Here is a 25527-nt window from a genome sequence, read left to right on the forward strand (position 1 = left end):
TCAGTGTTTAACGCTGAACAGTTCTATAGCTGGAGCTGCAGTAGGTATCACCAGGATCTAAACATTCCAAATGCCTCTTCACAGGGACATGTTCTGAAGAGATTCACTGGATACTTAACATAATGAAAGTTTATTTTAAGACTGATTTTTGGAGTCTAGGTGTCAGGTAGAAAAGGGATGAGAAAAAGTCAGACCATATGGCTAAGGGCATCTGGATAATTCCTACGGTGGTCAAAACAATGGGAATAGCATTTTGGGGTAAAAAGCCATCAATCCTCTTTCTACACCTGCGAGATGAAAAACAAAAACAGACCAACTCTGTTACTCCCGATTATCATCTAGAAGTTACAACCTGCTTTATAAACAGTGGAGAGTTTGGGTATCATGAGACTTTTTATCAGCCTCTGGGATTTTCCCAGCTATGCTTAGCTCTTAAGAAAATAAACCAACCCAGGAAGAGTTCTACAAATCACCCATCTGCCTGGGGACCCGGTATAAGAGACTGCTCCATGAGATTTCTTGTTCCTCCCACACAGCGGACAGGGAGAAGCCCGAGCCTCTCAGGAGAGGTCACCGCCAGAGCCAGGAGAGCCATCTAGAAAGTGAGATCAGGCCAGGGGAAGGGCTGAAATCCCTGGAGAGGCTGGCAAGGGGCTTGTCTTACCCAACTCCATATGCCCAGTGACTAACATGAAGCTTACCAACTTAAAGATGTCCCATAAAAGAGCAGGGAAGAAAGGGATGGGGGTGAAGGATGGGGGAGATGGAAAGGACTGAGGGAGTTGGTTCCTTTACTTCCTGTGATCCCTTCTGGCCATGCCGCCACAAATCCCCACCTCCTTGGGATTGTTCACAGGGCTTCAATCTCAAGCCTCCACTTTACCATAGCAGTGGATATTCAGAGAGCTCCGTCCCAGAAGACTGAAAGCCATCCTAGAACCTGACCTTCAATTGTCCCGTGGGGCCCAGGAGTCCTTTGGGCTCCCACTTCCCTTTTATGGACATGCATCTTGCTCCCTGATTCATTTTATGTTCTACTTGTCAGACCTGCTAGTGCTTCTCGCCTCGTTTTCCATCCACCTGGGTACGTACCTTTCCTTCTCGTGTTTCTCTACAGACGCAGGACCTGCTGTCCGTGCCTCCTAAAGTGATTGCTGCAGCCAGCGGTTAGCTACTCTGTACCTTCCGCCCACTGGGGGTCTAACAGTACCAAAGGGAGGCTAAAATTCTGGTGTCACTGTGCCTACAACCATCTTGTCCCAGTTCTCACTTATAGCCTGTATTTGAGCAACCATGGGAGGACCTCACGAGCACGCTTTTTAAAAAGCGGGTGTTCCCAATTTAAAGCACTTAATCCAAGAAGCTGATAATAGAGCACGTAATCAAACAATTCAGAGATCTGAAACATTAAATTATGCTAAATCATATCATCCTAGTAGAGAAAGCAGAGCATTGATAACAACGCGAGAACTTTACATAAATATATGTAGCACCATGGGTCTGGCCAACCACAGAAGAGAGGGAAACGGAGCTGGGGCAGACACGCTATTATGGGATCAACGCCATCAGAGTTCCCGATAACCAAAGAAGTGACTGTAAGGTAAGCGCAAGGTCCAAGGCGAGAGCTCTGTGTGGACAGGAATCAGAGAGGGCCAGGGAAGGCAGCACCTGCCCCAGGGTCATGGGACATCTGGGGGCCATCTCCAGAGGAAGACTCCAGAAATTCTGACAATCTGCAACCACCAAAGTTTCCTATAGGTGAAAATCTCTAGTAGCTGAAAATTAGGTTTTTCTAGATCAGCAGGTTTATTACTAAGTCATAAACAGAAACTCAGCAATTCCTACGTAAATGTTTAAGAAGGAAAACCAGTGACTATTAAGAGAACAGGTCTACCGGTAGCTATTCTTAAGCCCATTTTAGGCAGTTCGAACAATTACTGCAGGCAGTTTACCATTTTTTGTGTCCCTAAAACCACCATTATTGGTTATTTCGTTAGTCCTTCTCTGTATGTTTGTTGATGCTCTGCTTGGTTAAAAAATTGCTTTTGTTTTAGTTTTTTTATGACCTATTAGAAACTACCATGTTTTCCCGAAAATAAGACCAAGCCGACAATCAGCTCTAATGAGTTTTTTGGAGCAAACATTAACATAAGACCTGGTCTTATATAAGACCGGGTATAATATAATGTAATATAATATGATATGATATGATATGATATAATTCTGGGTCTTGTATTAATGTTTGCTCCAAAAGAAGCGTTAGAGCTGATTGTCCGGCTAGGTCTTATTTTTGAGGAAACACGGTATGTATGGGAATGAGGTTACCTAACAGTTAAAAAAAATACACACAACACTACTCAAATACAAACCTAAAAAAAATTTATATACTCCTTCCAAAGAAATCCAGCTTAGGTAAAGGAACCCAGGTTTCTTCTCCAGGAATTGAGGATAAAGGACAGAGTGAAAGTGTACATACAGTGTTGGGTCTAAAAGCTGCACCGTCTGGTCTATGGTCACCCAAAACAGAACTTTTGAGGGAGAAGCTACACAAAGTAACATTTTTATATCACACAGAAACAGAAGTCTATTCTATTCTATTCAAATGCTTGAAATAGTTTTGACGTGAACTCATATTTTTGTATGTTGAATTATGGCTACCCTTCTCCACCTACTAATCTCAAAATGGTCCTGGTCTTCCTGAAGTTGGGCTGGACCAAGGCGGTGCAACCGGCGGGGCTGACTGCACAGAACGAGGCGCAGAGGGACACAGCTGTTACGAACGATCCATCTGCACTAAGATCATCAGATCCTCTTCAAGGAAAGAGCTGTGTCACCTGAGGATGGCATCCTAAAGCAGTCTAGACCAACGTGAGGTAAAGCCCAGTAAACTAGTTTTGATGGCCAAATATAGGCCTCTATAGAATTTTTTAAAGCAAAGTTTGCCTGATTTATATTTGTGGATTTTTAATACACGTACCCAAACTATGTCTGATGGAGGAGAACGATGACTATATTTAGAATAAGAGATTAGGTGAAATGAGAGGAAAGATTGGGAAGTATTTGGGAAATAATCCCCAAGTAGATTTTCCTAATTTTCTAAAATAGGAAATTTCTTTATCATCATCAGTATACTAAGTTCAAAAGACATTCCAGAAAAAAAGTTCCTGTCAAATCTCCATTCAGTAGTTACTATGCTTCATAATGGCAATAGGAACAGACTTAAATTCATCTTCAAAGTGACCCTTTAAATAAACCTTATGGCATGAAATCTCTCCAACGTAAGCAGGAGTGGCCGTGAATCAGAAACCAACCTTCCACATGATTTAAAGCAGCAGGTAATTAAAAAAACCAGGGTCAGCGTCACTCAGAAACTGACATGCCTCACCAGGCAGTAGGAACCTCTCCTTTCTTGATGTATGGTCCTGTAATTCTCCAGCAAATTTTGTAAGTTAAGGAGAAAACTATTGTTGACATGTCCAGTAATTTAGTAATTCTCTTGGATATTATATGTTATGCGCTCTCAAATACAAAGACTAAGTAAGCAGTCAAATCCACTTGCAAGAAATTTTTAAAAATCATTTTGTTTCAAGTCTGACTATTTTGTTCTCTAATAAAGGTTATAGAAAAGTTTAAGACACAACTGAAAAACATACAGACAGTGAGGGGTACGGCGATCTGATGGATAAATCAAGAAGAAAAATCCTCAGGAGGTTAATTACGATCAACTGTATAGGCCATAGAATATATCAAAATTAACTACTCATCACAAATATGAATAAGACATAACAGTAATTAAGTTACCCCCTATCAGATGAACTGGTTTAAATTAGCTGAAATTAGTTTTTGTTTTACATATATTAGACATGAGATGTTTCTCCATCATTCTGTAACCCTTCAAATAATGAAATAAAATCTTCATAAAATTTATTCTTCCTATTTTCAATTTTAATTATCCTACTTAAGCTTCCAAACGCTAGGTGATTTAGTATTATGCTGTCATGAAGACTTCAAAAAAGTTCTACCCATGGGCTTTTTAAAACAGGTTTAGCTCAGCACAGATGGACGGTTTGAATTCCAAAACCCTGTTTTTGGAAATCCTGCCTGCGAGGTGATGGCTTCAGGTGAGGCAGGTAAAGTGGGTGAAGATGAGAAATGACAACTGGGCAGGCCCAGTTTTGAGAGCCATGTCAGGAGCAGAGGTGGCCTTTTCTCTGTAGATGTGAAGGCTGGACTTGGAAGACGCTGCTGTTACTTGTGCTGTCTGTAAATCACCTGCCTCTCAGATACACTGTCTCAGATTTGCTTTTGCAAAATGTACTGTTTGTTATTTTTTATTGCATGAATGGACAGTGGGCTTCCCAGAGACTAGAATGGTGGCAGTTGTTAGCTCTGTGGTGCCAAGGAAAATATTTGGCTGCATATAGGGTTTCCTGAGAGCAAGTTAGTACATGACCTCTATCTTTCCCAAACTTATCATAATGCTCTACGACTGTGCTGATTCAGCAAAGCAATGCAATCCATAATCGCTTGCAAAATGCCCCTACCTCACAGGGATGTTACGAGGCTTACTGAGATAATGCACGTGAAGCGCTCTGAGCTCCACAGAAGAAAGGCGCTAAGTAATGATATTCTGCATTTATAATTATAAGCAGTCTTACAGAGAATCCAATAAACCTGTTCACAAATTATAAATGAAACTACTTTAAATAATTCAATATAAATAATTGTATAACAAAAATGTGAAATCGTTCACATTTAAACATGGAGTGGACAGACTTCAGAAGGCTAAGACACAATGAAAAAAACTGAACTAGACAAGTTTCTACTAAAAGACAATTACATCCCTTTGTGATAAAACCAGTTGAATCCAAGAACTTATAACAGTATATTTCATTGAAGTTATCTTGAGACACTTCTATAAATGAACTAAATTTAATATCATTTCCATGTTTTTTCTACCAATAAATTTAATTTTTTTATTTAAGTCAGTAAAAACAGTAAGTTTCTTTTCTTCAGTTATCAATGGTAACACTGAAAACACAAATGTTAACTTTCATTGGGATAAAACAGGAGTACTTAATCAAATGTAAATGTCTTTCTTTTTTAAATAAAGATAATGCTGCATGTTTTTGGGGAGCAAGCCCACGCAGCGGGCGGTGCACGCAAGCCCACTCCGAAAGGGCAGGCCAGGCCGAGGCAGCACGCGTGGGTTCCTGGGTGTCACTACCGTTACTAGACTGCGATCGGGGCCTTGTTGGCCCCCGGTGTCATTTCATCTAGGAAGTCTTCCCGGAATCTCAGGTGTTCCAGTTTCTTACGCCTCCGTTCCTCCCTGACATTGCCATCATATCACTTACTACGTTCACATGGCAACCATCTGATTTGACCTGGATCGTCTCAGGATTCCCTCAAGACTGTCGTGTCCTTGAGCCAGAGACTCTTTTTCATCTTTGTGTCGCCACCTTGTACTGCAACTGCTGCCCCACGGAGGTACCCAATGAATGTGAGCTGAACTGATCCACACTCCAGAGAAAGCGATGGAAAGAGGCCCTCAAGTGGTCTGGGTGGGCTGTACAGGACCAACTGGCACGCACATGGGACGGGGGATTGTACTTCCTAATGTTTGTGTTCAAGAAAGTCGTATTTTATGTTTTTAAAGGAAACATAAACATGAAATTAGCTCGTGAGGATACAAAGGTAAAAAACACAAGCCTTGCCCGCCTACGATTAAGCCAACTGCTGCAGTGGGGTTAGTGGATTATCTTTTAAAGTGTTGTGCATTTATGCAACAAAAGAAACATGAAATTTATAGATTTGTAAGTGTTAGGAGTTTTAAAAAATTTATTTAGCTGGAAGACTCAGCTTACTTGGAGACTTAACTTCAGGAAACAGCACTGATCCAGTTGTGAATAAAGAGAAACTAATTACCTGAGATTTCACGAAGAATGCTTTCATCAGACTGAACAGGGCAAGAGCTGATAATTTAACTCAAAATAAACTTCCATCAACACACCAGGAACAATGCATACACCTCAGGGTGCTAACGGGCCTAATTTGTTCTCTGAAGTGTAGCCGCTCAAAAGAATTTTGGAAAATAAAAGTGTGAAGGTTAATAATGATCTTTTATATTATTCTCTTAGGATAAACCCAATTGCCAAGGAAATCAGACTTATAGGTCTCAAAAATTCAGTCTGAGAGCCTACTCTACAGGAATAAAAATAATCTGTCAACTTTTCAAAGTTAAATTCACTGGTGAACTTAAAAGAGAAAAACCTACGGTCGCGTAACTAGAAGGGTGCTTCCAAGACGGGCTATGTATCTGTGCTTTCTAAGTTATGAATCCCGAGTCAGGAGTGGAGCTAAAACACTTAGGTGCCCAGATCTGTTCTCTCCCTTATCCTAACGTGAAAATCAGGAGCTCAATTTTAAAACTGCAATTCCAAAAGACGAAGATTTGGTATAGTATGTGGAAAGAAACTAAAGGGGTCCTCCGATGAGTATACAGAAGAGAAGCAACATACACCAACGATCATCAACTAACTTACAAGAAGGAAAGTCAGAGCAAGTTGGGAGATGAGCATTCCAAGTGACGATATTTGAACACCTGGGGAGGGTAAGGTGCATCTCAACCTTTGGGAGAGGAGGTCCTGCATAGGAGAGCTAAGGGGTGCAGCTGGTAGAAAAACGCTGATTGAGAAACACGGTACCTATGACTCTACACGAGAATCACCATGGCGGGTCTTCCCAAATCCTGACATGGGATCCACGGCCCTTCAGGTTCGGGATGACCACCTCCCCATCCCCTTACCCCAAGGATGAATCTGGAAAAAATGAAAATCATTGATAATTTTCTAAAATATGAAGATAGCTTGTGTCCTACAGGCAAAGGAGGGGCAGTGAGTATATTCTTACAACTCGGAATACTGGAACTTTTGTATGGGAAGATAGATATCAAAGATGAAAATGCTACTGCTTCAGAGCCACGAAGTAGGGACCAAAAACTCCAATGTCCACCTGCTCAGTCAAGTAACGTGTCTGCACATCAGCACTGAAACAAGGCCAGTCATGAGAGACAGAGGAGATTCCTTCCCCCCTCTCCAACTGCACAGATCACCTCACTCCCATTTCTCAGAGCCCCCACTTGGAGAGAGAAAAGGGGAGAAAGACAGACAGACAGATGAAAGGGGGATACGTATGGAAATTAGGGGGACCCATAAGCACCTCCTGTGGGATCAAAGGAAATACATTTAGAGGTTTCTAAAGACTGAAGATGAAATTGGGGAAACAGGCGAAGATTGAAATGGGTTCATTCATATTTCAAAGACCATCTGGAACCTGATTTATTATGAGTTTTAAAGACTTCTGAAATGTTGTGACTCCTTTGTTATTTTTACTTTATCTGCTTCACTAAACAACTCCAGAATGAACATTTGCTCCAGAGACAAGAACTGCACATAAAAACCTGAATTTCGTGCTGCAGTGGACAGAAGAAAAATCTCAGTAGAAATCAAGGGAGTAGTTAGAGAAAGACAGTGAAGTGGGCAGCAGGTGGGCTGTGAAGAAAAGGACAGAATGTGGCCAGGAGTCTGGGCTGGCTCTGCCAGCCCCCGACCACAGTACTGCCTGGCTTCCCGACTCTCACGCACGTCTGAACCTCCCCATCACTCACCGGCCTGCCCTCCTGGAACTCTGCTCCTGTCCTCAAGAGTCCTGACTGGTGCTGCTTGGCAAGTGGAGACCTGGGGGGTGGGGGGGAGGGGTGCCCCGGACAGTCTACCAGGCAGAAAGGAAGGAAGAGGAAACCACGCTCCAGGCCTCTCTGAAAATGCAGAACAGAGCTTTCCAGGAAATATATGAATGTGCTGGTTGATGAGCTTCTGAATTGCCCTTCACCCTATAATCAACATCAGGCTAGAGCTTCCCACCTTTTCGGGTAAGAGGGATCTTTTTAGTACCAATGACGTGCATGGAGCCCCACAGGGCAGCATCTACATGTGAAATGACATATAACAGAAAGAAAAGGTTACAATAAAGTTAGTAATGCTTCTAGAAGAGTCTGCTTCTTATTTAGCACTACACTGTCTCTATGTTTTTTCAAACACAGCTGTACATACCTCATATATTAAGAAATATTCTAGTTAGAAGTATCATTGGTTACACCAGGCTTTATGGAACTGGTCCAGGAATCTAATCACCCAAATTGCATTGTTCTGATGGAAAATATCCTCCACCCCCAAACAATTAACTTACAAATAAATCTCAGGGGGAAAAAATGGTTTTCAAAGTTGAAGACTCTGTGCTTCTTTCTTAAAAATGCATGGCAGTAGGAAAAAAATGGATTCACTAATTCAATCACACAAGAGAATATATCTATATAATCAAAGAGACAAAAGTATTTTCTCACCTTTGACAATTTCAATCTCTAACAATATTCCAAATAAAATGTACTATGTTATTGTTTCCTAATCTACAAAAAGGATCTACAAATTGAAGAACGTCTGTCAAAGGAAAAAAGCTCTTAAGAAGGTGAGCTTAATTTGGAGGGGGGGGGTGGTAAAGAAGAATCATGTCAATTTCAACAGGGCTTGCGTTCTTTTCTTTCCTGCCCTCCGATGTCAGCTATGAGATAAATTTAACACTTGAAATCTTACAAGTGGGGGTATGCATATGCTGGTCTAATGTAAGGTAAGGAATCACTACTCTATTGAGAATCACTTCAGGTTTAAAGAAAGAGAACCTATGGGACTCCCCCGAATGGCCGGGAATTCCGTAGCGTCCACCATCTGGCCTTAATGGGCATGAAAAGGTGTATCAGTACTGAACACATGCGAAGCAGGACCATGAGGAGTAGCCCATTATTTCTTTCTCTTTACTTTTCTTCCATAGGACAAAATGTCTTATTACCAAAATTGGCAGTCCCAAAAGGACCCTAAATATATTACAGGTGATCGAGGATCTAACACTGTAAGAGTAGAATCTAAGTCCATTTTAATGAACAATTTTTCTCTTCTGGGTAAAATCAATGTATTTTTTCTATGTGATGATGTTGAATTGGGGCTTGCTTTTGTTTAAAACAGAAATGAGAAACATAAGGCAAAAATACCCTTTCCAACAGCTGTGGATATCTAAACTTTTTAAGTTTAAATACGTGAAATCTAATCAATCCATTTTCCAGTGGAAGTTTGCATTTTACACACTTCCTTTACAGAACACAAGTTAAAACACTCTGCATAGTCTTGTATACAGCTAAGTACTCGTGTGTGAAACATGGCCCTTGGATTCCATTCCTTTCCTGGTCAATAATGAATATAGGAGTGGTCACGGTGATGGTCAGTAAAGTCTGTTTTGCTCCGAATATATTTTCTGAAACCAGAGAGAACACCTTAACCAGGACAAAGTGTTGTTTATCTACAGGTTCCATTGCACAAACAAGATGGACAGATAAAAAGACGAGACATCCATCTGACAGAACAATTACTCGTCTGCTCACATCAGGGTACGAAACGAACGTTCTAAAACAAGCTCGGTATCTAATTTTCTGGCTAAATACTAAGAAGTCTTTTTTGGCCTAGACGGCAACTTTCTATTTTCTTGGGATCTTTTATCATCTTTTTTCTGTTTTCTTCCCTGACAGGAAAAGCTGAGCCGTCTTGAAAGCCTTCATCATCTTCTGAAATAGGGATCCGCAAAGAATATTCTTCCCAGTAACTAAAGCAGTGTCTCAGTAGGTCTTAGATGGCTGACAACATGCTTCCCGGATTCACTCATCACAACTGCTTCCAAACGGCAGACAAAAGCAAGGTAAACAGCTGGGTGACATGTTTATTTTATTTTTCTACTTCACTGGGAGGCACTGGCTTTGAAGCTACGTAGAGATCTGGACCGGAAGCCTCGAGTTCCACCACCTTCTAGCTGTGTGACTCTAGACAAGTCACGCAAACCCTAGGTTCGGTTCCTTATCTATACGGTGGGGCGAATAGCCAGACCTGCCCCCAGGGTGCTGCACGGCTGGGGTGAGACCATGTGCGCAAACAGCAGTGCCTGGCACGGAATAAGCACGCCATGTATACAGGCTGTCACCTCCACGGTGTCGGCTGGGCCTTCTGCTTTCATCCTAGTATAGGTTATAAACTTTGCCAGCACATAGGGACGGATCTGTTTGGTAGGGTCTGAAGTTTACACAATTAGAATGAGGGGACTCTCTTTAAAAATACAAAATTAATGGGGCAGCCGGTTAGCTCAGCTGTTAGAGCATGATGCTGGTAACACCAAGGTTGCTAGTTCGATCCCCACATGGGCCACTGTGAGCTGCGCCCTCCTTGAAGAAGGAAGGAAGGAAGGAAAAAAAGAAAGGATAATTCTCATTCTGATTTCTAGAGAATGAGAAAAGAAACCGAAGCAAAACACTAGAGCTTTGAAGAAGATTCAAAGTTCTTCTGAGATCGCTTTAGATAACTACCTACAATGTTCACGACGAAGTACCTCCTGATGGAAATGACCTCCCAATCTAGAACATGTGGCGAGTCCCAGCACTCAAGGGCCAGTGGAAGTCAGGGGCCTGGGTGTGAAGCTTCATTAGCTTGGTGTCATCTGCTCCGAAAGTATACAGTGAAGTCCACAACTTCAGTCCTGTATTCCCGCAAGGCTTTGCAGCCCTTGACTGCTGGCTCCATAAGATTTAAGCTCGTTAATGATGTCACACCTAACCCCAAATCATCAAAATCACTCTGTGAATAATACGTGTTCAAACTAACCCTAATGACACAGCAGTCAACTATTATAAATCTTTCCTTTGGGTTTCAGTGTGCTGCTTTTGGAATTTCTCTATAGATCAACATTTTCTCTCATAATAAACACAGGCAAAGTTAAAGACATGACCACCATCCTCACAGTTCACGGAACACGGCAGAAGAATCACAGGCTTCGGAATCACCAGCGGACTAGGTTTGAATTCTAGTCTATCATTTACTGGTTCTAAGGCTTCAACTTTACTAATATTTCTGCATATCTGTTTCTTTATCTGTGAAACAATCGTATCGGTCCTCAGTCTGGCAGCCAGCGGCAGCACAGGGACACAGCACAGAACAAGCGGCTTCCAGAAGGGATGAGAAGGTAGCTGGAAACAGTGTGTGTGGATATATTAATATGCCATGCTTTAATACTGCTAAAGGAAAAAAATCCAGCAGCCTTGCATACACGGAATCCTGATTCTCAACATCAGATTTTTATCTAGCTAAATATTACTGAGATGGTAACTTCAGTATATTCATGGAAGTCTAACAAAGTTTTATTTCCTACCTCCTCTGTTACCCCAGTTTGCCTGATGTCTATCTCTATTTCTATCTGTACATGCATCAATAGACCTATACCCGTCTGTCACAGCACTTATATCCAAACCCCAGCCTTATCACTTGTTAGTATAATCCCGGCATGGCTTCCGGTCATCTGCAGACTTCACCGCTGGAATTTATGTCATGTGCTGCTATTTCAGTCTGACACAGTAGTTAATGATGGTCCTTAAATCCCTTCTTTCCCCATTGTTCTACTCATACCTTCTTGAAGCATCTGGAGAAAAACGCTGTATTTCTTGTTACTTTCACATTTCCTCTAAATCCTAATTTTCATGTCCATTATTTATAGTAACATTTACAAAGTATCTCTTATGTGCAAGGCACTAAGGAAAGGATGTAGAAATGAATAGGCTATGGTTCTTCCATTAGAGAGTTTACATGATAGTAGAAAGTTTTTTAAAAGTTTAAACTATTATATTACTAGCCAAATGAAATATATACTTAACAATGGCAAAACAGCTGGGCAGCTATAGGTTCAAGAGTAATTAGCCTTCAGGTACTGACTAAAAAAATGGCTAGACAGACAAGAGCAGGAGACAACCCAGAAAAACATGCTGGGCCCAGGTGGTAGAGGGCCTTGGACGTCATGTGAAGACATCTGACTGCATTCTGGAGGCAGGAGACACTTGCTGAATGTTCTGAGAACAGCAATCACATATCTAATACACTTTTAGGAAATTAATGTCGGTAGCAACAGGGATGGATGACAGGAGGTAGAGAAGCAGAGATGAGTTGAGGTGAGAAAAGACTACTTAAATTAGGGTGCTCACAATAAAAATGGGCTATAGCCAAAATTTTTGGCAATAGCCAAAAAGAGAAATCCAACCAAATGTCTGTGGATGTATGAACAGATAAACAAAATACAGGACATACGTGCAATGGAATACTATTCAGCCTTAAAAAGGATGGAAATGCAGACATATCTTACAACACGGATGAACCTTGAGGACAGTAAGCGAAGTGAAACCAGCCAATCACAGAAAGCAAACACTTTATGATTCCACCCACATGAGGTGCCTGGAGTAGTCCAACTCAGAGAGACAGAAAGCAGAATGGTGGTTGCCAGGGGCTGGGGGAGAGGGGTGAGTGATTATTTAATAGCTTCTGTGTGGAATGATGAAAAGGTACTGGAGATGGACAGCACGTACTGCCACTGAACTGTGTATCTGAAAATGGCAAATTTTCTGCTACGTACATTTTACCACAATAAAAAAAGGTCAGATTACAATCAATTCTCAGGTTCAAGTTAACTGGTCTCCAGAGTCTTCCCTCAGTAAGTATTGTAAGCAGAACTGCAATTCTTGTAGTCTGTGAATTATCCTTTACTGTCACATCCTTAGAAAACAAACCAGGGTTTGAGATCTGATATGCTGATGAGAGCAGTCTGGAGTGAAGGCTGAACGCACAAATACGGTACAAATCTGCAGAAGACCCACTTGGACTGGACTGCGCACTCAAGACAAAACATAAGCTGTTAAGGGTCCCCATTTCTTACCAGCAAAGCTGAGACACAGAACACGATCATAGTTTTCCTGGAATGGCTTTAAAATCATCGGGGGTGACAGAAAAGATGAGAGGATTAAAAACATGGACTCCTACACTTATTACCAGAGATACATGACTCAGTGATTAGGAAAAGGGGGCATTTTCTAAGTAGAAATGAACTACAACGTTTCTGAGTGAACAACACAGTAACGAGAGGAGGCAAGAATGGTAAATGACATATGTGAGAGCCTGTGTTTGCACACCCCCAACTACAGATAAACAGATAACCAGTATGGTCTATGCACGTGGTACTTCTTCCCTCCCCGTAACCGACACAGAGAAGTCTAATGTAGTAAAAGGCTTCAGGGAAAGAAGCGTTCTTTAGGGGAAGGTGAGAAACAGCTGAAAGGAGGCCAAATGACTAGAAGGGAGATCTTAATGCCATTGTGGTTTTCTCTCCTTTTCCTACTGACTTCAGATTACCTTCAAGGATCTTTCTGCACCACACAAGCTCCTCCCTGCGCTCGGCTTATGGTCATGTTTGGTGCCTTACATGTTTGGTGCAACATATGACATCAAGATATTTGACTACACAAGGCATTCGATCCTGTCACATTGTATTCGATTCTTGTTCTTTTCAAAATATCGCCTTGAAAAAGATGCTCAACATCATCAATCATCAGGGAAACGTAAGTCAAAACCACAATGAGATACCAACTCACACATATTAGGATGGCCACTATCAAAAACCCAGAAAATAACAAGTGTTGGTGAGCAGGTGGAGAAACAGGAACCCTTGGGCACTGTTGGTGGGATTGTAAAACTGTGCGGACATAGTATGGAGCTTCCTCAAACTATTAAAATTAGAACTGCCATAGGATGCAATCCCACTGGGTATTTATCCCAAAGTACTGAAAACAAGATCACAAAGAGCTTTTTGTCTACCCACCTTCTCTACAGCATTTTTTACAATAGCCAAGGTGTGGAAACAACCTTAACGTTCATCGACGAAAGAATAAATAAAATGTGGTATATACATGCCATGGAATATTATTCAGCTAAAAAGAAAATCCTGTCACATGCTACAACATAAATGAAAGTTGAGGACGTTATGCTCAGTTAAACAGTCAATCACAAAGAGAAAAATACTGCATGATTCCATTTATATGAGGTATCTAAAATAATGAAAGTCATAAGAAACAAAGAAGAAGGTGACTGTCAAGGAAATGAGAGGAGTTCAATGGGTATGGAGTTTCCATTTTGTAAAATAAAGAAGTTCTAGAGGCCTGTTGTACAACAGTGAGCATATAATGTAGGTTTAAAAATGTTAAGAGGGTAAATTTGTTAGGGTTTCTTTTTTTTTTTCAGAATTAAAAAACAAACAAAAAAAAGTCACCAAACCAGAAAAAAAAAAAAGTCTTCTTGGAAGGCCTAATTAAAATAGTTCCATGTAAAATAATTTACTTCTATATAACCCATCTTAGTCTGAAAATTAACTTAAAGTACGCAAAACCAGCAACACTTCTCTTTTCCTCATTCTACCAGTACTACAGTTTGGGAAAATAGGCTGTTTTTATTCATTTCTTTAAAAAAAGAAACAGAAAACAAAACCAAACAAAAGAGAAAACAAAGCAACCAACAACAACAACAACAAATTAATAAAAGTGTACTTTAAGCTGAAACCAAAAAGAGAATGACAACATAAAAAATAGTCAAATAATGGTATTTGTGCTCTACATCTTTGCTTTATTTCTGTTCAAATTACGATTCACAAGTCCCATTCCCAGTACAGGGCAGCTCCAGGCTCTAGAGACCATGGCAGATGAATTCAAGCCAGCTCTGCTGAAGATGGTGAGGAGTCGCGTTTCACATCACCAAGTCTAGTATGGCTATAGCACTCTGCTTTCTATCCCGTCCGGCTCTCATCTGCCCTTGTCACCTCAAATCCAACTGACTGCGTCAGTGCATGGAATTCTGCAGCTACACAGAATTCTGCCCTCGCACACACTGCACGCCTTTGAGGGTCCCGTGCCTCTGCTGGGGTTCCCCTGCTCCCCGTCTGGACCGCCTCTCGGGCCCCACCCCCATCACCACTCTTCACCTATTAAAATACGACTCTCATAGCAAGGCCAGGTTCAAACTTATTGTCCCCCATGCGGCCTGCACCAGTATCTTTAATCACACTTATTCGCCGCTGTCCCTTCCAGTTCCATATCTGGTTGTTTACAAGTTGATTTCCCCCCAAGTAAGTGAAAGCTCCAAGGCAAAGAACCACGCACTACTGCTTGTTGCATTCTCCCTTAGTGAATAACAGTACGTCTTGCATATAGTATGTGCTCAAGAAAAAAATTACTGAATGAATGTGTGCTCTTGAATAAAATCTATACAGACAGTGGGGTGTCAGAATTAATTCCTTTTCGTAACAGTACAAGATCAAGAAGACAAGGGATGTTGACTTTCTTCAGAGTGTGGAAGCCAGAATAAGTCTTGAAATTAGAGCTCATGTCATAAATTGTTAAAATCATAAAGTATTAGGGTACATTAAACTATTTAAATCCTCTTCATCCGAAAGCTGTTAAACAACAAGAAAACCTTCCATATACTTAAGAAAAAAATAGTAAGAGGATCCTGAGAAAACGGGAGCAGGAATTCCACTTTTGCTCACTCATTTTAAGGATTTCATTAATAACATGAGCCATTGATCCACATTAGAATATAAAAGTGAATTATATGCAGATCAATAGAACAATATTTTCTCTTCATTAAAAACTGCAATCATCAAAGCTAGAATGCCAATCACAGGTTATTCTGTCAAACAAGGAAAGAACACATTAATACTTTCGTATCTTTAGGAGTAAGTAGGGCCACCTTCATTCCTGTGATTAAGTAAGTACGGATGAAATAAAAATTGCCAAGACTCTTGCCCTCTTTAGTTCTCCTTAAAGCAGGATTCTTAAGAATGTCACTCAGGTGACCAGCGATAAGCAAGCGGTGACAAGGTCCGGCAGGGGCACCAGAACTGGCAGGAGTCAGGCCAAGCACGACATTTCTGGTTTCCGGGTCTCGACTACATGGTTTTGGTAGCTTCTGTTTATGTATTTCTATATTAAAAAGAATTACCATTGTAACAATATTAAGGCTTAAAACTGTAACAGAGAAAATATCTGAACACTGCGTGTTTCCCTATCAATATTGAGTCCTTAGGCAGAAAACCTAGATTTATCTGGATGACAACTCTGAGCATAGATGTCAGAAACAATACGGGTAATAACTACTGTTCTGTAAGTCTTTCCACGAGCCAAGGACCCGATCAAACCTTTTATAAACATTACTGAACATATTCTTCACAAGAACTTTATGTAGAGGGTAGTAGTATCCTCTTTTTAGACTAGGAAGTGAAAGCCCAGAGATGTAGGAAAACTTACACATCGTCATATAGTCAGCGAAGAGAGAGACTGGGTTTATCTGATTTTAACTAAAGCTCATGCTCTTCATGACTTCATTATATTGATTATATCCTGCCAGCTGGGTTTGGGGCTTGTACTGGACGATGAGTCTACCGTGTTGGCCACTCTTACATCTGGCTGGTTGACTCTGGCCATTTAATTATCATCAGCACCTTTAGAAGAACACAGGACCAAAAAGAAGGTGGCAATTGCAATTCAAACTATGTAGTGAGTAAGGGATCATTTTAAAAAAAAAGAGTTAAAATATGTATGTCGTTATCGGTCTCCCATTCATTCTTGAAACAATCAAGAGTTTGTATGACCATCAATATTTCACTGGCAATCGAAAACACTGTCTTCAGTGTAAGAGTGTCTATAAGGGTGCAGCCGAGAGGTTCTGAGTTCACTCACCTTCCCTTCCTAGCGACACGGATGAATCTGCCATCACCCTACAGTTTCATCACATGGAACGTAAGCAATACCTGGAAACATCACCCCAAAAGCCTGATTCACAGACACCCTACCCGTGGAAGGAAACTGATAGCAGAGTCCTTTGGCTTACTTTGCTGGGTGACAGCTAGGAGTTCATGCCTAGACTTCAACTTGAAGAACTGAATTTCCATCACAAGAACACCATGCATTTAACGCGGGGAAAACAAGAACAGGAAGGAAAAACATAATTTCAATGGGCTCTACATTTTCCTTTTATGTGCTAGAATCAAGTTGTTTCCATCACTACTTCCTTTTTCTAAGAAATAATTGTTAGTTTATAAATCTGACTCCCATTTACAATACAACCTGCCCACCAGAGCTATACTGGGAAATATTTAAAAATCAGCTCTGGGGGAAAATAGTAAGCATCATAATGTTTAATACAAATTTTACTAGTATAAAGGATGCGTAGTATATAATCTATCAATGATTAATAAAATATACGACACTCAATTGGCTATACAGAAATTTACAAATTCTATATAGCCAATTGACTCTCACAGAATGTTTCTGCTGATTTTTGCCTAACTTTTGTATTGTAGCGAACATATGATTATAACTGAAGAAAGGGTATAGTTTCGACATGAACATCGTTTGAAATTTTTGTTTAAGTTAGTAAGACAAAAGTGAAATAAAACTACATGGTGAAGATGTTATATGCAAAATTCAGTTCTTTGTCAATTTGTGAGTGACTTTTTTGCTGCATTGGATATGATTTTATTTGCATGTAACTTAATGTTAAAATGTTAGATATTAACGACCAACATTTCTTCCATTACTTTCTTAAGTCTAGAATAACAGCCCACAAAACAATAAACCCAGCCCTGATTTGTAGAGTTCACTGATTTGCACATTTGCATGGTGTGAACACTCTCACCAGGGCTGATTTCAATGGAACATTACTGAATGCAGACTTGGGAACAGGTGTGAAGTAGCCGCCTCTCCCTGGCACTTTCATCATGTAAACACAGTCAGAAGACACAAAGAGCCCCCGAGCATGGATAATGGTAAAATGCAGAATAATTAGGAAATGATGAGATTTTGTCTTCCTTACCTTTGTTTTTAAATATAATTTAATTGTAAGTCTATATTATTTTTAATAATAATGGCAGTGCTTATCAATTAGCTTATAAAATTCTGGAAATTTAACAACTGTCTCCAATTGGTTAATACAGGTTGACACTAGCATACCACTACCACTCACCCTCTCTTAAAATACTTCTTGTATTTTTTGATGCTATTCTCAATATTAGGGGAAATTCAGATGTATAAAGTAATTTAGAATCCCAATGTTCTCATACTGGCATGTCGATCAAAATCACATCATTAGAATAATTGCAATGAGAAACCAGAATGACCTTACAGGTTGCTTGATCCAACAAGGAATTTCCCCCCAAATCTAGATTGTAACCAACACAAATTTGGGTGCCAAGAAAATGTGGACACTTTGGTCACGTTGCTCAAGCAGTAGTTTGCTGTAATCAAATGTCTGGACACTGACGGTAACCACTTTGAGCACCTCTTGTCATTGCAAAAGTCAAACGGGACCTGTATTCATCTTTTGTTATCGGTATATATTGAATATAACAGGTTTAATACAGTTTTCCTTCCTTAAAATGTGTATACATTTTTTGGCATCCTCTGTATATTTTCAGTTTTAAGTTTCCATTCACTCATAAAACTACTTTCAGAAAAATAATAACAAAAGGTTGCAAACAATTCTCTATTAATTGATACCATACATCCTTTAGTCAAATACACTGCACTAAAGTGGCTTTAAACGAAGTGACAAATGTTTTCCAAATAATAAAGTTCATTTTAAAATTATTTCAGAAAAAACAATGAAAGGTGTACCTATGTTGGGGTAACAGAGGACACATTACTTTAAACAGAGCAGCAGAAACGCTTTAATTTTTCGAACTCCCCTAAACGTTTCAGTAAATTTACGCTTCGTTTTTTAAAGTTTATTTTTAAATTCTAGTCGCCATACATATTATATTAGTTTCAGGTGTACAGCATAGTGCTTAGACTTTCATACATCTACGGAGTGATCCCGGTAAGTCTGGTAACCTTCTGTCACCATACACAGTTGTTACAATACTACCGACTAGATTCCCCAAGCGGCACTTTACATCCCCATGACTAATTTGATGACTGGCGGTTTGTACTTTTTGATCCACTTCACCTTTTTTGCCCATCTTCCCAACCCTCCCCCTCTGACAACCACCTGTTTTTTTCTGTGTATCTGTGAGTTTGCTTGTTTTATTTGTCCATTTGTTCTGTTTTTCAGATTCCACATGTAAGTGAAATCACATGTTATTTGTCCTTCTCTGACTTACTGCTTCTAGCATAATAACCTCTAGGTCCACCCATGGTGCCGCATGTTAACAGTAAGATTTCATTCTTTTTTATTGCCGAGTAGTATCCCATTTTGTGTGTATGTATGTATATGCGCGCGTGCACACAGCCCCTCTTCGTTATCCATTCATCTATGGATGGGTATCTAAGTTGCCTCCATATCTTGGCTACTATAAATAAATGCTGTAATAAACATAGGGGTGCATATATATTTTCAAATTAGTGTTTTCGATTTCTTCGGATAAATACCCAGAAGTGGGATTGCTGGGTCACACGGTAGTATGACTCATTTTTTTTTTTTTTTGAGAAATGTCTGTACTATTTAACATAGTGGCTGCACCAATTTATAATCCCACCAACAGTGCACAAGGGTTCCCTTTTCTCCACATCCTCACCAACACTTATTGTTTGTTATAGCCATTCTGACAGGTGTAAAGTGGAATCTCATTGTGGTTTTACTGTAATTTGCATTTCCCTGATGATTAGTGATGTTGACTATTTTTTATGTATCTGTTGGCCATCTGTAGATCCTCTTTGTAAAATGTCTATTCAGGTCCTCTTATCATTTTTAAATCAGGTTGTTTGTTTTTATGATGTTGAATCAGTTTTATTTTTTAAGAGCACAGGAATTACCATACACTTTCCACAGAAATTTTTATTTAGGTTTCCAGTTAAAAAGCGTGAAATTAGACACGGTAACCCAAAATTAAATCATCTGTATTTTTCATACTATTCATTATTCTGTGGAATAGAGGCAACATTAGCCTCCCAATTAGGGAAAAAGGTTGTTTACTATTTATCACTACTGTTTGTAAGCTATGGAAGCCAGAAGTCCTAAACACCTATCAGCATCACACCAAACAGGACGGAACGTCCTATTTCAGTATCGCAAAGTTGGGGCACTGGTTTCAGGCAGACTGCTGTGGACACTCGCTCTGCTTCTGCAGGGTCCCGTGCGGTGGCAGGGCTCATGACGGGCTACATACAACAGAATGCTTCTATATTTAAATAGCTGGTAATTCCCCCTCCAAATTCCCATCCTTTAGGCCATTTAAAAATATCCTTCCTCCTCTCCCTTTATTTATAAAGCGTATGGAAACTTGAGGAGCAGCTGACGACAGAGTAGACTTGACTGAAAGAGCCCGTCATGCCTGACTGACCTGCCTGAGCTTTGACACTGGAAGGTTCCCTAAATGAGAGCCCCGCTTTCCCGACTGCATCTTCTGTAGTGGGGCACCTCCTGCAATCCAGTTTAACTTCTCTAGGATAATCATGACTTTATTTCAGCTGACACCTGTGACTGAAATACAAATTAAGTTTGGACAATGTTGTAAAGATGATGGTTGGATTTTATTTATACTGAGTGACGGGGGACTGGCTGGGCGGGTGGGCACACAGAGAGGGAGAGAGAAGGGCTCCAGTCTGTGCTGCGCTTGAACCTTACTGTCTGTCAGCTGCTGAGAGAAGCCACACAGAGGGGCCAGCGGAGTGACGAGCACAGGCTGTGCACAGATCTCTGGTACTAGAACCATCTTACTTTCTTCAAACGACCCTGAAGGAGAGGATATTTATAACTATTTTGCCCACTTTCCATCTGAAGGAAGAGCTCATGGTCTGCAGATCTGAGCATACGGTAGGTGACGAAGAAAAGTCGCCTTTCTGCTTAATGTGGAAAAGATATTTACTGAAGACTTACTAAACATTTACCGTGACAGGTACCTGCTGAGTGAGTGCGTGTACACAGCTCATAATTTCTTCCACAATGGTGCAGTCTACATGCTGTGATTACTAAATTCTGTGTGAGGAAAACTGAGTCTCAGAGAGGTGAAATAACTTGCCCAGGTTCAAAGAGCTTGTAAGAGGCAGAGCCAGGATTCAAACCTAGCTTCTGTCTGATTTGATTCTAAAGTCCTGCTCTCTCTCTCTCTCTCTTTTTTTTTTAAAAAACACGATTTATTAAACAAGCAATATTCTTAAAATGCTAGACTAGTTCAGAACGTAAAAGTATATTTGTACTTTTCATTCGGTTTTTCACTTCTGTTTCCCTTTTCAAAACACATTACTTTTCAAATTAACAGGAACATTATTAGAAGAATAAGACGTGACAGGGTGTTTATTGTTGCTGCTTCTTGGGTGGCTGTGGCAGGAAGCCTCATGATTAAACCCACAGTGAAAGTATGGCAGAGTCCCAGCATGACACATCTTAACGTGTTTTATGGTTTGAAGGGGGAATTACCAAGGTTTTGCAAAACTTGAAAACCTTGTGTCAGACCTTGACAGTAAAGAAATAACATACAGATATAATTGTTTGAAAGGATAACCTAACATGCAATGTTCACAAAATGGAATCATTCAAAATCTTTAGAAAACTGAAACAAAACTGCAATGATATGATATCAGCAACTAGAAATACGAGAATTTCAAAACACTGTAAAACTTGAACCAATTAAAAAAAAATATATTTTTTTTCTGGCCTCTAAGATACAAAACAAACAAACAAACAAAAAACTTCAACCAATTATTTCCCTAAGAGCTCCAGGAATATTATTTTATCCATTTGCTGATAGCAAAAATTGAAGATACAAAACTGAGATTAACTGAGTTTTCGATAACTAGTGAACCTCAAAAGGAAAAGAAGGAAGAAGAAAGAGCTGCAAGGAGACTGAGACGGCCATTGAGAGTAGAAACTCCTTGAATGTGATGATGTAGTCTTGAAGGAGAAACCAGGAAGTAAAAGATTGATTTACAAAGTGGGCTGGCATTAGAAACTGTTGTGTATGCTACGTGTATATTTTTAAGTTCTTAGAACTACATTTGTAAAATTGTTTTATATAAAACTTAGCTTCAGGTAAATGTATGAAAATGGAAAGGGCTATGATGATAACATATGAATAGATACAGGATTTTATAATAGATGGAAGCAAGCAGTTTCACGCTCATATACCTATATAGACAAAGACATTATTGTTCTAAAATCTGCCTCTTTTGAATATTACATAAAAGGTAGATAAAAAAAATAGAACTCTAGGAGGATGCATTAAAAATCAGATTACAAGAGATAACAATCTCCCTAGCCCTGAAGGAAGGCAGTGTGTGAATACTTAAGAGTATACATTGGCCCTAAGCGTTGAGACACTGTTCGTACTTGCCTGATAGATTTTTTTTTGGCACCACAAAATCTAATGTGTTTTTTAAAATACTACTTGCTTAACTTTTTTTCTGTAGGCAAAAATATCAAAGAAGAGAGGCAGAAAAATGATCTCAGAGAAAAACGAAAAGAAAAGAAAACCCCAGGAAGAAAGCTGTCATGTTTTGTGTTTCAACTTCACAAAAAAAATTCGGATGAGATGTGTGAGCCTTTCAAATCTCTTCTCATTCAGGATATGAAATTCTAATCTAGCGGTGTGGCTAGTTGAGGCTCAGACGTAATGAAATATGCTGACTAGCTGAAACAGGAGGTGCCTCGCCTCCTTACTTCGGGTTCCATCTTCAGTTGGCCCCTCACTACAGATTACTACAGTCATTTATTTGCTGTGCAAGCGACGAAATGTCAAGGTGGGGAGGAGAAGCAATGGGCATGTAACTGAGTTTTACTAGATGAAAAGGGACATCACCCCACCTCACCTCAGTCTTCTTTGTCTTTAGAGAATTGTTGAATTTTATATACAGTCTATTTATAAGCTACTGCAAGTGATACTTGCATTCATCTTGCACTGTGACGTCATTTCCTCATCAATAATTTAAGCATAAGAAATGGATGAAAGGGACTCTGAAGGGAGTTCTCATACGTGGAAAAACAGAAATCAACTAAATTCTCCAAAATATTAATTCCGTCCTCTTACCTTGTTCTTTGATCTGACGAATTTGCTTCACAGTTTCTTTTAAGATTGCACATTTGTCAGGTTTGAAGTTAAAGTTGTCTATGTCGTTAAAATTTGCAAAAATCAGCTCTGCAAGTTCTTCAATATATTTATTTTCCTGTTCACGATTGCGTTTCTCCGTGCTCCTCTTGGGGCTAAAAAGAAGAAACATATTTTTATTATGAATTTGAAAAACAGCTATTACAAAAAAGATAAGCGTGTTAAACAAGTTCTAATATAAAGACAGCAAACAAAAGTTACTTATATAAACATGGAAGTACGTCAGGGGAAAAGCCCTGATTTTGCCCTAAATGTTGCATCGTTTTTGCAATCAAACTTACCCCAGTTCATAATTATACATTTACCCGTTCAATTACTTGTTCAACGTGCCTGATGTCTCCCACTGGATTCTATGCTTCACAGAGACAAGGAAGGATCAGGTCAATTTCCTCCCCACGGTGCTTCACACAACACTTGGCACAAGTCGGAGTCAAATTTATTGTTGAATAAAGGAATGTTTTAGGAAATTAAGGGAGGTTACATTTACAAAAATTTATGTAAGATTAATCAAAGAAGAAAGGGAAGCTAAACTATAATAGTTATAGCAATCCATCAATTTTGATGATTTTTGGTAAAGCATAAAAATATAAATAAACCTTTATAATTTCTCAGACTTCTTTAGGATCAAACCAAACAGCCTTTTTAGACAAAACCACAGTACAGCTGAAACAAAAGCGAAACTGACCCAGGGTATTTGTTAACTGTCCAAGCTGAATGACATGCAAAAAATAAACAAACGGTCCAAGTTCAGCTAAAGTTTTAAAAAGTCAATGGAAGGGAGGGAATAAGAAAAATTGGCAAGATCTTTTCATCGGAATTTGATAAAACAGCAAACTCAAAATTTCCCTTTGATAATAACAGCGTATCATTTTTTCCTCAAGTGCAGTAGAGAACCCATTAACGGACATTCAAACAATGCGATACATTAAAAAAGCAAGTTGTTTAATGTAGCAGCTTTCTCTATTTTTACCAAATTAGTATTATTTGTGTATAACACCAATTTATAAAAGTTTGTAACTTGTAATAGACTTCCATATATTAGCCTGTAAGTATTAGCATTATTTTCACAAACTAATAAACCTAAGATGGAATACAATTTCTCCATTTATTTATAGTGGTTACATGATTTGTCCAAGATCACCTGGTGAGTTACTGGCAGAGCAAGGACCAGACTTTGGCTTTTCTAAGTCTCATTTTCATCCCTAGCTTCTAGTTTATTAAGTACAGGGAAACGGAGGGAGTGGCTGGAATGAGTGGAAGAACCAAGTTTCCCTTCTGGGCCCCCTCCCACCTCCACCTCCGTCTATCATCCCCAAACCCCTCAAGGTAATAAACAAATGACACAGGTGAAGGGGACTGTGTTACAAAGACTGCGGGGGGGCGTCAGGGGGAGGGCTGGGAGGTGCACCCACCCCACATGGCACCATCACAGCACTAGATGAGAGAACAGCCCCTCTCCATTTTACCCAACAGCTTCCTCGAGCAGGAGCCCTGGGCACAAAAGGCAGTGTGACACACAGGAGGCTGTGGTTAGCCAGGAAGTACTAGGGAATCTGGTGGCAACACACAGGAGCAGGGATGTGGTCACTTCACAGGCTTATTTTGCTTGGCAACTAGGAGGGAAAAGGGAATATAAAATATTGGCCTTTTGCTTTCTCCTCCACTTCCTCTCTTATTCACTCTTCCTGGTCCTCTTTCCTGTTCCCCATCTTGTAGCTTTCCTCTTGTAACTGATTTGCATCTCCAAAACAGAAGCTAAATAACACATATTCAAAGGTTTAAGCGTGAAAGAGAAAAACCAGACACCGTATTTCCACGAGGGGTAAAATCAGCGCTACAGCATGACAGGAGCAAGCTTGTGCCTTTCACGGGCAACGCTCGCCCTGTTTCTAAGCCAGACTCTCACCTGGGTCCAAGCTGGTCAGGACATTCCTTGCGCTTTCTTGTCTCTGCCCTGGATGGGTCAGAGGTATTTTCTCCCATCCCACTCATCTTGAACACATATCAGCAACTAAAACAGAAAACAAGGGGGAAAGTTCAAAGAGCTGATGATAAAGTGTCTGATCCATTTACCAACAATGAAAAAAACTTTGACTTCAATCAGAAATTTGACGACAGTAATTAACACATTGCTTTGATTGATGTACATGCATAATAACTTCTACTGAAAAAAGACTGCAGTTTTTTTTTTTACCTTGCTAAAAGGTCAGGCGAATGTAAAGGTTAACATTTAAACACAAACAAGCCTAGCTCACTGGGCCCATACTTGTTAAACAGGACCTGAGCTTCATCACCACAGGAACCGCAGCCTGCCAGCCCTGGGCTTCTGCTGCCAGCGTCCAGTTTCAGGAGCCCTGTTGCACCAGGTGGAAACTACAGGTGTTGTGAGGGGCTCCTCCCAGTCTCTGTTTTGGCTTGGCCAATGTGACGCCTGTACCACCACAGCTCAGCCATGACAGCCCCTGGAAGAGGCAG

The 25527-nt window shown here is 40.1% G+C and overlaps 1 protein-coding gene across 7 annotated transcripts in view; it reads right to left on the reverse strand.

Moving 5' to 3' along the window:
• NCOA2 (nuclear receptor coactivator 2) overlaps positions 1 to 25527 on the reverse strand; it is a 256262-nt gene that overhangs the window by 66934 nt on the left and 163801 nt on the right. For all 7 annotated transcript variants that reach the window (XM_081070062.1, XM_081070061.1, XM_081070060.1 and 4 more), the window contains 2 exons: positions 24959 to 25063; positions 22975 to 23147 (listed from right to left, as the gene is read on the reverse strand). In XM_081070062.1, coding sequence (XP_080926188.1) covers positions 22975 to 23147; positions 24959 to 25044 — 259 coding nt within the window. In that variant the 5' untranslated portion in view covers positions 25045 to 25063. The remainder of the gene's footprint in view (positions 1 to 22974; positions 23148 to 24958; positions 25064 to 25527) is intronic.

This window comes from Rhinolophus hipposideros (assembly GCF_964194185.1).
Source record: "Rhinolophus hipposideros genome assembly, chromosome: 13".
NCBI classification, from domain to species: Eukaryota; Metazoa; Chordata; class Mammalia; order Chiroptera; family Rhinolophidae; genus Rhinolophus; species Rhinolophus hipposideros.